At 48.8% G+C, this 13,510-nt stretch overlaps 1 protein-coding gene across 1 annotated transcript in view; it reads left to right on the top strand.

Moving 5' to 3' along the window:
• The window catches only part of ADAMTSL3 (ADAMTS like 3), a 333,555-nt gene that overhangs the window by 255,141 nt on the left and 64,904 nt on the right, over window positions 1-13,510 (top strand). Inside the window, exon 20 of the mRNA XM_032836843.1 lies at window positions 2,952-3,105. Coding sequence (XP_032692734.1) covers window positions 2,952-3,105 — 154 coding nt within the window. The remainder of the gene's footprint in view (window positions 1-2,951; window positions 3,106-13,510) is intronic.

Genomic DNA, 13,510 nt, shown 5'->3' on the forward strand with positions numbered 1-13,510 from the left:
AAGTATGGACCCGGTGTCTGGCGGGAAAGTTGCTCTAAAATGAGGCTTGAGCTCAAAAAGAGATTGTAAGTCAGCAAAAGGAGAAGACAACTGGAACAGTAGGGGGCAAAAAAAAAACAAACCACAAATTACAAACAACAACAAAATTAAAGAAAATGACAGAAGACAAGAGATGTGTAGAGGCTGGAATGCCACACCTACTGCGGCGGGTACGGAAGACAGGAGACAAACCCGGGCGCATTGGTGTTTGTGGAAAGAACCGAACAAATGGCACAGAAAATAAGAGAAAAATATTCAGAGATAGTAAAGGGGAATTTATTAATGACAAATAATAATAAAAACTTTCTTTGATAGAAGCTTTGGTCTGTATGTCATAACGGCATACCACGTGCCAAGAAACTATGACCCAGGGTGACGTAGCCTGCCTACAGTGCAGAGCTTCATGCATAAAGAAAGAGCCTACCGGCCTCTGAGCAGAAAGGGCAACAGATACACAACAGACACTCCCTGTCTGGCCGTGCATACCCTCACAGTAGCATTCAGGTCACGAAGACAGTGGAACAGGGGCTGCATGGTTCAAAGGGAAGGAAAGTCTGACCCAAGTATCTGCTCTTCTTGGTGTTCTTCATGTAGAAAGTCATCAGGGAAATACGACTCAAAACCACAAAGAGATCTCAGCTCACACCAGTCAGAATGGCTAAAATCAACAACATAAGAAACAACAGGTTCTGGCGAGGATGAGGAGAAAAGGGAACATTCTTACACTGCTGGTGGGAATGCAAGCTGGTGCAGCCATTGTGGAAAACCGTGTGGCGGCACCTCAAAACATTAAAAATAGAGCTACCCTACAATCCAGCAATTGCGCTACTGAGTATTTACCCAAAGGATACAAACATTGTGATCTGAAGGGACACCTGCACTCCAGGTTCATAGCAGCAATGTCCACAAGAGCCAAGCTATGGAAAGAGCCCACATGTCCATGGACAGATGAATGGATAAAGAAGAAATGGTGTATATATACAATGGAATATTGCTCAGCCATCAGAAAGGATGAATACTTACCATTTACGTAGGCATGGATGGAACTAGAGGGTATTGTGCTAAGCGAAATAAGTCAATCAGAAAAAGACAATTATATGATCTCACTCATATGGAATTTAAGAAACAGGATCATAGGGGAAGGGAGGAAAAAATAGAATCAGAGAGGGAGACTCTTAATCATAGGAAACAAACTGAGGTGGGGGGTGGATGGGTGGAAGGATGGGGTAACTGGGTGATGGGCTTTGAGGGGGGCATGCAATGGAATGAGCGCTAGGTGTTATACGCAACTGATGAATCACTGAACTCTACCTCTGAAAATAACAATGCATTATATGTTAGACTGAATTTAAATAGAAAACTAAAAATAAAAAATAAAAAAAAAAGAAAATGGAGAGTCAGTCAGAAAATGTATCCATCGGGATGCCTGGGTAGCTCAGTCGTTAAGCGTCTGCCTTCGGCTCAGGTCATGATCTCAGGGTTCTGGGATCGAGTGCCGCATCAGGCTTCCTGCTCAGGGGAAGCCTGCTTCTCCCCCTCCTGCTCCCCCTGGTTGTGTTCCCCCACCCCCATCTCTCTTCTCTGTCAAACAAATACATTAAATCTTTAAAAGAAAGAAAGAAAGAAAGACAGAAAGAAAGAGAAAGAAAGAAAGAAGGAAGGAAGGAAGGAAGGAAGGAAGGAAAGAAAGAAAGAAAGAAAGAAAGAAAGAAAGAAAGAAAGAAAGAAAGAGAAAAGAAAAGAAAATATGTGTCCATAAGCCCACGCCACAATCCTGCAGGACCAAGATGACTCAGCATAAATGCAGAGACGCTGATGAAAACAGTGGAGAAAGAGTAATGGATGCATTTGTGCACAGGGTTAACAGTAATCAGAATAGCACCTCAGAACAGACCGCAAACATCAGAAACCCTGACCTCACCTAAATGGTATCACGGAGGCTAACTGGAGGGTTGGGCGGTGGGGGACTGAATGGTCTTATGTCTGTGTCCCTCTTAGCAGGGGGCCAGTAGCTACTCCCCTAAGTCAAAACAGGTCATTAAAAACAACCATCTAAATCTGCTCTTGGTTTCTTCATTAACATTACAGGGTTCTTTAGGGAATTAATTGTTAGGGCGGAAAAAAAAAAACCTCAGCTATTCAACAACTCCTTTAATTCTACTTCAGTTCCCTTTTTTCTGATATACCTAATAAAACTGCATTATGTTTTTAAAATTAAAACTGCATGTACACAAAATGATTATCAAATACCAACATTATGCACACATTGAAGATCAAATATTAGTGTTATTTTATGTAGTTCGAGTGGTTTTTAAAACTTTCCTAATACTTTTCTGTTTCTTGAAGTCTTGGTTGTGGGTGTGTATCTTTTTTTAATGCAATTATTTTAGTATATAAATACACAACTAAAAAATCAGATATCAGTTACACTGCCAAAAAAATCCCATGACAGTAAATTACTGGAAATTAATTACTGTCTCAGAAAGGGGGAAGGAAGGGAGAGAGGCAGGGAGGGAAGAAGGAAACTCCCTGTATTATAAAAGATAAGTAAAAAAAAAAAAAAAAGACAGGTCACAGGGATGAAAAGTACAGGGTGGGGATACAATCAGTAATACTGTAATGATGTTGGTTGGTGACCGGTGGTGACAGTGACCGCGGTGAGCACTGGGTACTGTGTAGACCTGGCCAATCACGGTGTTGTACACCTGAAGCTAATGTCACATTGTGTGTCCTGTATACTTGAAATAAAGACATAAGTTATCAATAAGAAGTAAGAGGGGTTCAAGCCTAGGAAATGGCTTCCGAACGGGCACAGCCACACGTGCGACCCCTCTCTGCGCCATCAGGGACTTGGCTGTTGGCTGCGTTGTCTGCGGAAGCCCCGTGTGACGGGCGCACGATTCTCATTGCAGTGTTCCGTCAGTTGTGGTGTTGGAACCCAGCGGAGAAAGCAGGTGTGTCAGAGGCTGACAGCCAAAGGCCGGCGCGTTCCCCTCGGTGAGATGATGTGCCGAGACCTTCCAGGGCCCCCTCTCGTAAGACCTTGCCAGATGCCTACGTGCACTAGTAAGTATGTCCAGGCCGTTCTCCAGCGGAAACACTCATTCGGTTCCTCTCGTCCCAATGGCTTTACCTCCCATGAAGCAGCACGTTCCTAACCTGGGCAAATGCATCTGTTCAGGCCCCTTGCTTCCGTTTGTACTTCCTTCTACCCTTCCCGTGGCCGTGATTTCTTCCACTAACAATTCGGGAGTGTTTCTTGTAGAAGTTAAGCCAGACTGCTTTCCGGCTTACTTTGCCCGTGATACATTTGGATGTACAGTAAGAGTAGAAGAGCTGAGTATTTTAAAATATTCAGGTATCTGTTCTTGTGTAAAATCTAAAACCAGCAAGGATGAAAACATAAATTGTCGTTCTTTTTAATGGTAGTTCGGGCACTTTTTCCATTAATTCTAAATAACAAGCTTAGTATAGAGAGTTAAGAGTATGACTTCATTATATCTAAAAGCTAGTATGCATGTCGGACTCCTCTGTATTTTCAGTGTACATTAACAGAATGTATGTTTGCACATATATATGTGTGTTTTACGTAGGAAGGTGGGTGACAATGCATGAAAATAAGGCAGCAGAGGGCCACCTGGGTGGCTCAGTTGGTTAAGCATCTGCCTTTAGCTCAGGTTATGATCCTGGGATCCTGGGTCAAACCCTGCATTGGGCTCCCTGCTCTGTGGGGAGTTTGCTTTTCCCTCTCCCTGTACCCTGCTCATGCTCTCTCTCTCTGTCTCTCAAATGAATAAATAAAATCTTTAAAAGAAAAAAAGAATAAGGCAGCAGAGTAGTGGGGGGAGGTGGGGTTTGGAGCAAGAGGAAAGGCATACTAGGACTGCACAGCTTCTTGGTCTGTCCCCTGCTTTCTTTTTCACGGTCTTTATTCACCTGTAAAGTGAATTCACCTATTAAGTACTTCAGGTACCCTCCTGAGCTTATGGTAAGAAAACAAAAATCAGAAATTTATTATGTTAATGCTGCTTAAGAAAAAAAACCCGAGATATAAAATCCAAAAATACCAACAACTTTCCTGGAGAAACTCATAAAACAAAGCAAAGCAAACAAACCGTTATAAGTTGAAAAAAAAAAAGTAGTAGCTTTTTTTTTTTTTTACTATTTATTGCATTCATTATGTGGTTTCCTTGCCTGCATTAAGTCCTTTAGTCCCCAGCAACTCGTGAGACAGACATTACCCCCATTTAGAGACAAGAACCCCAAGACTAGAGAATGTACGAGACTTGACCAGAGATCCGCAGTGCCAGTTGCACGCCGTGGCCTGTGTGATCACGGGTCCGTCTGACTCTTGAGTCCACGCTTCAGTCCCCTCTTTATGCTGATTCATGGACAACGTCAACTTTTCTCCTTGGGAATTCTTCGAGAACACTTTTCCAAAATCTTGAGATTCCAAAACTTTGAGATTCCAAGTTTCCTTGTGTCCTGGAACTCAAGAAAGCCTGTGGCACATGGCACCGTGTCATGCTTCAAAATGCTTATCTGTCTGATTTTTATTAATTGCGGATGGCTGCGTAGCAATGCAGTTAGGCTGTGAACTGCCTTCCAGGGGTGGGAGATTAAAGCGTGCGGGAACTTCCTCTAAGATAACCACAGAACGGCGTGCGGAAGTATATCGTGGTTGTTAGGTATACAGCATGGTGCAGATTAAATGATAAACCATTACCGCACAAAGCAGAGAACAGAATTATAAGCTTTAGGGAGGCCCAAGGAACAAGAAAAAAATCCAGTAATATTTCTTCTTTCCCCACCCCATTCCCTAGCTTGCCAAACATGTGGGTCATGGAAACAGAGAAGAGAGGGGAACGCCTGCTCCCAGCCCTGCCAGATCACCCTGAGCTGGGCCTCCATTCCCGCTGTAGCCTGGCTCATGCCCTCACCTTTGCTCAGTGGCCCTGGCGTGCTGAAATGCAGCTTCTCCCTTTGCGCCGTGTTGTGGCATCCTCTTTTCCCCACCACCATCTCCCAGAGCCGAGTGATGCACTTGGCGTTCCTCTGTCCTCCCGACCCCTGCTGTCTCGCACCGGTTCCCCACTGCCGTCATGCACTCAGCGCTAACACTGGCCCTCGCACACCTTTGGGTATCACACGGGGACCTACAGCCACCAACTCCCTTTTCCCAGCACACACTACCACCAGGCCCATTCTTCCTCGCTGGTGACCAACATCCATGTCCATGACCTTTCTAACACCTCGATCCCTATCTCCTTCCATCATTGACCTCCCTGACCCCTGCCCCATCACCCTGGCGTGGTCACACTTGCTCAGACGTGGCCCTCAGAAGTGGCTTCCTGCTGTCCCTCCCCCACCCCATGCCGCTCCTGCTTGTGCGGTGAGAGCCTCACTGTAGACACTCTTGCCTTTCCTTCCACCCCTGCCTTGACCACCTGCTCTCTTCAAACCTGGGGTCACTTTTCAGGTGATAAAGATTCAGGTTGTTTGCCTTTTGGTTCCCTGGCCTGAGCTACTGGGATTCACTGAAGGAAATCATGTCACCATCCTTCGTGTTCATGCTCTCTGATTTACCTGCGCATCGCGTGTTTTTCCCTAGTTCCTAAGAATCCCCTAAAAATTCACCATCATAGCTCTCTACCCCGCAGGAGCTCCGATTCCCTTTCTCTGTGGCTGCTCGTGACTTTCCTTCCACTGGGACTGTTAAGGCCTGTATGGCATAATGTCCTCTGACTTTCCTCGCCTCTTCACCCCACTTCTGCCTGCCCCGTGTGAGCCCCAGACTGGACATGTGTGGTCTTCATTGTAGGCCTGGCCCTTGCGTCGTTGCAGGGGGTCTGAACACAAGAAAGACCAAGCCCACTTGTGCTGTGACCGTTAGTCCCTCTCAAGCCTCCACTTCTAGATAAGTCTTCTGACGGGTGCCTTGGGTTGAAGTAAGACCCATCCTTGTTGGAGGAGTGAGTTTTGCTGGTCTTCATTCTGACCATTTTGACATGCAGGGGTGGAGGGCGGGTGGGAGAGATGTCTTGAGCACCCCTCGGTCCAGTTCTGCCCCTGCCTGCGTCCCCCCCTCCATGCCCTGCCTTGCCCCACGAAGACATTGACCCCTTGCTTGAATTCTTTCTGCTGCCATATCTAGTGACTGGCATTCTTATTCCTGAAAGACCATTGCTAGCCCTGCCTTCCCCAGTCACCTTTTTGGTTATACTAATCTCTGGAAGATAATCCGACATTGCGGCTAAACTAATGACTTGAGTTACAATCCCAGTGTTCCAATCCCTTGTCCTACTCTCTGCCAGCCTCAGTTTCCTCCTCTGTAAAATGGGAATAGTGGTTGTATCTACCTCACAGGAATGTCCTGAGAAATAATACCTACAACGTGCTTAGAAACAATGCCAGCCCTGTGAAAAAGCCTCAAAAAAGTTGGTTATTTTTAATGCCATCCTTTTAATTCCTATTATAGCTTTAAGAAAGGATAAAATGCCGTAGAGCAACTTGTGCTGTGTCTTGTGTCCCCTGAGGGTGAGAGCTTGTATGGGGTGGGTTCTCAGTAGCCCTGGAGTCTTCTCCACATAGGCCCCCGGAAGTGCTTATCACGATGACTTAGACCCACAGAAATGCTTTTGAAATATGTCAGACTTGAATTGTCCTCATATTGCTGTTAGAAGTCTGCCTGGCTTGGTTACTTTTTGTTGTTGTTGTTTTTAAGATTTATTTGAGTGAGGGAGAGCAAGCGTGCGCATGGCGGGGGGAGGGGCAGAGGGAGAGAGAGGGGAACACAGGCACATTCCGTGCTGAGAACAGAGTCCGACGTAGGGCTTGGTCTCATGACCCTGAGATCAGACCTGATCCTAAACCAAGAGTAGGACATTCATCCGACTCTGCCACTCAGGTGTCCCTCCCTGTCTTGGTGTCTAATTAGGGATCTGAAGAAAAAAAAGTAACAGAAAGTAATGTTTGATTTTAGGTTTTTTAAATGATAGCTCTAGGCTTTTAGGTTTCCTGAGATTTGGTGAAGAATTCTTATTTTTTGTCAAAGTACTGAGATCAAGGGGCACCTGGGTGGCTCAGTGGGTTAAGCCTCTGCCTTCAGCTCGGGTCATGATCTCAGGGTCCTGGAATCAAGTCCTGTATCAGGCTCCCTTCTCAGTGGGGAGCCTGCTTCCCCTCTCCCTCTGCCTCCCTCTCTGCCTGCTTGTGATCTCTCTCTCTGTCAAATAAATAAATAAAATCTTTAAAAAAAAAAAAAGTACTGAGATCAAGATGGTTGAGGGAAGGGAGGCACCCAGGTAGGCACTAGGTTATTGAAATGTCAAAAAAAAAGATATGCCTTGCCAGGGGTTATCTCGAACACACTCACTTCTCTGGTGAAGTGAGCTCTTGGTGTGCAGCTCTTGGTCTGCCTTTTGGTTCCAACCCCGTATCTGCCTCGTTAGCTCTCCCACCTCCTACACACGCCTTGCTCTTCAGAACCCGCCTCCACTCTCCCTGTAGCTTCTCAGTTCCAGTGACGCGCACCCCGCCTGACATAGCTGCAGCCTTTGGAAACCGGGGGCGGGGGGCACAGGCCCACCGTGGCACACCCCCTCGGGGTTGGCTCATCTGTCCTGCAGCATCCAAGGGCGCACACTCAGTCATTCATTCATTCGATAAAGAGTAAGACCTTAGTCTGTACCCGGCGCTCTGCTGTGCCCTCAGGGTAGAGACGATCACTCGTCCTGGACATCTGTGGTCTGCAGTGTCAGGCGATACGATTTCCTTATTAATTCTTTCTGCGGTCCTTTACCGGTGCTACCGTGTTTTAGGTGTTTGGACACAAAACGGAAAAGATGCATTCTCTTGTCTTAAGCTCTCAGAGTCCAGTGGGGGAGAAATACACACACAGAAATGAGAATAGTGCATGCCACAGGTGCCATGACGGGATGCAGAGGGCAGCGGTCAAAGCCCCTGGGGGAGGGGGAGGTGAGGAAAATTTCACAGGGAGGTTTCCTTGGGCAGAGTTCTGGAAGATCAGTGTCCATTCTCCAGGCTCATGTGGAGGAGGACGCAGTAGAATCTGGAGAGCAGTGTGGACAAAGGTAGAGGGTGTCCAATGGAGTCCTGTGTCCGGAGAAACCGCCAGAAATGCCACAGGCTTAGAACATAGGTTCAAAGTTATGACAAAAGAGAAAGCTTGAGAATTTAGTTGTAGAGGATATTAACTCCAGGTTAAGGAGTTTAGGTTTTATCCAAGAAGGAGATGACACAGTCAGATTTTATTTTGGTCTATTTACTCTGACAGCTCTGTGGACACATCAGACTGTGGCAGTATCTAGGTGAGAGAGCATCGCAGTGGACTCTCAGAATGTTTCAAATATCCCACCTAAGTACCTCAAGCTGGGAGCTAAGGTATAGGGACGGGGTGTGCTTATCAGTGTTTAACAACCAGCTCTGGGGTCTACGGATGGTGAGGAGGGAGGGTAGCTACTATTTGCTTCTTTTGCTGATTTCTGTGGTGTAAGTTCGCCTATCATGGCCAGCTTTGGGTGACCGATGTGACATGGTTGAATGCAAGGTTGGGGACAGGTACTAACAACCTCAGTGATCCAAGAGCTGGTGAGAGGTAGGGCCAGATGCCAGACACCACTGAACAAGGAGGAATCATGATGACTTTCTGCTTTCTGGCTTGGGGTAATTGGGAGAAAGTGATGCCATTAACTCGGGGAATACAGGAAGAGGAGGATACTTGGGATGGGATGGGAGGCAAACATAATGTGTTTAGAGTATAATATTTTTAATTTGAAGTACCAGGAAGAGATTTCTGATAACCAGTGGATAATTAGATCTGGAGCCCCAGAGAGAGGTCCAGGCTAGACAGATAAAGTAGACTAGATAAACTAGACCAGATAATCTAGACAGATAAACTAGACCTGATAAACTAGGCCAGATAAACTAGGTCTAGATAAACTGGACCAGGTAAACTAGACCAGGTAAACTAGGATGACAGACTAGTCTAGGTAAACTAGGCCAAGTAACCTAGACAGATAAACAGACTAGATAAACTAGGCAGATGAACTAGACAGATAAACTAGACTAGATAAACTAGTCTAGATAAACTAGATCTGATAAACTAAACCTGAGGAACTAGACCAGATAAACTAGATAAACTAGACCCGATAAAGTAGACTGATAAACTAGACTAGATAAACTAGACTTGATAAATTCAATTAAATTAGACTAGGTAAACAAGACAGATAAATTAGACTTCATAAACTAGAGCAGGTAAACTAGAAAGATAAACTACACTAGATAAACTAGACCAAATAAACTAGACCAGAAAATCTAGATAGATAAACTAGACTAGATAAACTAGGCCAGATAAACTGGACCAGGTAAACTAGACCTGATAAACCAGATCAGATAAACTACACAGATAAGCTAGATCAGGTAAACTAGAATGATAAACTATACTGATAAACTAGACCAGATATTCTAGACAGATAAACTAGGCCAGATAATCTAGATAAACTAGACTAGATAAATTAGACCAGGTAAACTAAACAATGTAAACTAGGCCAGGTAAACTAGAACAATAAACTAGGCCAAGTAACCCACACAGATAAAGAGACTAGACAAACTAGGCAGATAAACTAGACCAGATAGACTAGACCAGATAAACTAGATAAACTAGACCTAGTAAACTAGACTGGTAAACTAGACTAGGTAAACTAGACTTGATAAATTCAATTAAACTAGACTAGGTAACTAGACAGATAAATTAGGCTTCATGAACTAGACCAGGTAAACTAGACCAGATAAACTAGGCTAGATGAACTAGACTGATAGACCAGAACTGATAGCCGGGACAAGATCAAGCAGGTCAGATACGTTAGCCGGCCGCGAGGCGCTCAGGACACCTGCAGGGTCGCCCAATGGGAAGGGCAGAGTGCAAAGTGACACCAGGGGCCCCGGAGTGCGCGGAGCAGCGTCAATGAGCTGCGGTCGGAAAGGCCCCCGTGAGGCTGAGAACGTGAGCGGAGGGACTTTCCGGAGAAGCGAGTGATTCAGGGGGCCGTGTGGCCTAGAACGGCTACTATGAACGTGGAAGGGAGACTTTGCATGTGTCACTGGCCGGACGGACCGCGGTGGCCTTTCCCAGGGATCGTTGAGCGGGGAGCTTCGAGCGAGGCCAGACGGCATCTGGCTGGAAAGCGCCGAGCGGCAGTAAACAGAAGCCACTGTCAGGCTGACGTGGCAGCTGCGGCAGCGGCCTCCCGGGGCCACTGGGCCGTCCTGGCTCCTTTAGCAAGTCTGACCCGAGGCGCCCCCCTGCCCCCCTCAGCTCCCATGCCTCTACCGTCAGCGGAGTCTGGCAAGAGTCCAGCGTGCGCAGGTCCTTGCCTGGGCTCCAGGGAGCCTGCCAGCTCTTCTGTGCTCGAGGAGGGACCCGGAGCCAGCGCCAGCCCCGCGGCCACACTTGGGGGCCTCCAATGGTGCTGGGTGGTTCTAGAAGGCTAAGAGGCAGCATCGCAGCTGAAGCCCCCTTGGGCGTGGCCAGAGGCCTCTGCTGGCCAGAGCAAGTGTACATACCCAACCCCGATGGCTTGGGGCAGGAAGCTGGCCTGGCACCAAGGCTTTGAGTTCTGGCAGGGACAGGACTGGAATTAGGGCAGGATGCAGGCAAGCAAGGAGCTGAGACACAGTTGCTGTGGGCAGTCTCGTGTTCCCAGGCTGGGTAGGGCAGGCTGGCACAGGACCAGAAGGAAGACCTCTAGAAGAAGACCTTTTCTAGAAAAGCCAGAAGATGTGGCATTTCTCACATCCCGCACAGCGGAGAGGTGGGGGGAGGGGCAGGACCCTGCACAGGCCACAGCCGCTCCAGGAGGAAGCCGCGGGCTCCTGGCCACTCTCTGCTGAGTAGATGATGGCCTCCCGGGTCAGGCTGAGCCGTGCGGCCGTCCAGGGGCAGGAGGAGGCGGTCACCCAAAAACAGACTGGTTCTTGCCTAACTGTGTCCAGCGAGGTCATGCTCCGGGCACTTCTCCAAAGGAACCCAGAGGCGTCCCAAGAGAAGAACGGCCCACGCTGTGGAACCCGGCAGCCTGGCAGAGCCCGCACCCTGGATCACGCCCCAGGCACGCCTGCCAACTCACCTGCTCTACCCAGCACGGGCGCTTGTGAAAGCCGGGCTGGGAAGGGAGCCTGCCGGGCTGACCTTCCAGCGACTGGGCATGCGGCCAGAGGGAGCAGACGCCCGCTCATGTGGCTCACCCAGCCCGTGGGCAGCTTCCTCGCCGAGGCTCCACACTGCCCCTCCCCTTTAGACTCCCCAGCTGCCTTGGAAGGAGTCAAGGCCCCGTCTGGTTTAAGCCTCAGCCTTAACTGAGGAACATCTGGCTACCGTCGGACCAACAGGTAATTAGAACCCACGTCCCTGGTCACGTCTAGGGCACCAAGATGCTGTGTGGACCTCTTCCGGCCTCAGGTCATCCCCTGCTGGAAACATTCAGCTAGAGCCGTGTGCTGCATTGCCCACATGGGCTTCTGTCTCCCAGTAAGTAGAGGAATGTTCCAGCGACGGCCTCATCCTTCGCAGCATGCTGACCCCGAAGTAGCCCATCTCCTCACGTGCCTCAGTTGCACAAATTCAAAAGCCGGAGTTTCGCCCAGTTTGTGTCGTGACCTTGAAGCTGTCCATGTGCACATCCGTCCTTCCACTGTCGGCCGCCAAGGGACCCATGACCAGACGGGGCGTTCACCGAGATCCTTGTGCGTAACCGGGAGGGCTCTGTCCAGGGAGGGAGGCACGCGTCTGTGTAGATGCTCAGGTGTGTGCATGGACACACGGGCGCACGCATCATGCCTTGACACAATGATAGGCCACTTGGAACTAGTTATACGATGCAACTAGGTGAGTAAAATTAGAAGTAGGTGGGGAACGAGAAAGGAAAACAAATGAGGTGAATACATGGTTCGGTCTGAAATTGTGTCCTCCTCTCGCGTGTGGGCACAGGTTTGGCTCCGAACTTGCCAACACGGCTGCGATCTTGAAGAGGCAGCTGGGTCAGTGACACAGTTCGGCGTGCACTGGCTGGGAAACGAGCTCATTACTCAGGGTAAGATGATCCCTGAGGCCGAGCCCAGAAAGAAATCCTCCTTCGGTCTTCTTCCAGAAGACACCACATGCCACACAGACTTTGGGCGGGTTCGCACCAGAATGCAGATGCTGATTCCTTATTCTCCCTTCTCTCTTGACCAGTGACATCCCATCACATTGCCTTTCAGTAAAATAAATGGGGTCACGAACACCTTTCTCTGCTGCTTTGGTTTAATCCGGCGGTACGCTTGGTCGGGGGGAGGCAAGTGCTCTCAAACTTGGCTGCAGGTTTTGGACACCCTGAGAACTTAACCAAATTCTGACACCCAGGCCGCACCCCATAAGTCAGAATTTCTGGGAATGGGACCCAGGACATTGAGATGAACAAATAGTGATTCAGTAATACCTTCTAACAGGCAGCACAGTTGGAGAGCCGCGGCTTTAGTTGGTACTGAATCCCCCCATACCAGTCATTAACATCTGGACATATTGGAGCCCTGGTGGCTCCTTGATTAAGCATCTGACTTTGACTGCAGCTCAGGTCATGATCTCAGAGTCGTGAGATGGAACCCTGCATCAGAGCAGAGCCTGCCTAAGATTCTCTCTCTCTCTCAAAAAGAGAAAAAATGTGGACATACTTCCCAAATAGTTGGTAACTAGCCTCTGTCTGCACACCACATGGCAGAGCCCGCACCCTGGATCACGCCCCAGGCACACCTGCCAACTCACCTGCTCTACCCAGCACGGGCACTTGTGCTCGTGCCGTGCATGCTGCAAAGTCTTTCAGATGGCATCGCGGCCTGTAACAACGGATAAACTACACACAGGCCGGGGAATCCCAAAGTTTTCTTCCTGCCTTTGAACGTGTGACCGTACGTTCCATGTCCTGTGCTGCTGAGCGAGAGACCATCTGTACGCCTCAGCCGGCGGCGTGAACTTGACCTCCGCGGAGACTGAACCCCGCAGGCAAGTGCGTGTGTGTGGCACGTCACCCAGCTCCTCTTGGAGATGGGCCGAGGAACATCGCGGGCAGAACCCCACACAGGAGTCGGACCTACCAATCGCGACTCTGCAGACTCACGCGGGTCCTTCACCGAGAACATCTACTGTGAACCTTATGGGTTCAGCCCTGTGGTTTTCCTGGATGCACTGGTACCGCCCCACCCCAGCAAGCAGCTCCACCCTATGGGAATCATAGCCACACAAGAGGTCTCCTGGAGTTGTTCTGGAAAAACAGGGTCTTGGTAGACCCACCATAGCTACTGCCGCAGGCTGGAGAGGGCCGTCTAAGTGGGGACTCAGTCTGATTCTTCCCCTGGTGTGTCCTTGCACGCGCCTGAGCTGGAGGGCCTATAACCAGGATCCTCCAAGCTAGTGAGG

Source organism: Lontra canadensis, unplaced genomic scaffold (genome assembly GCF_010015895.1).
Source record: "Lontra canadensis isolate GAN:19392208 unplaced genomic scaffold, GSC_riverotter_1.0 scaffold94, whole genome shotgun sequence".
NCBI classification, from domain to species: domain Eukaryota; kingdom Metazoa; phylum Chordata; class Mammalia; order Carnivora; family Mustelidae; genus Lontra; species Lontra canadensis.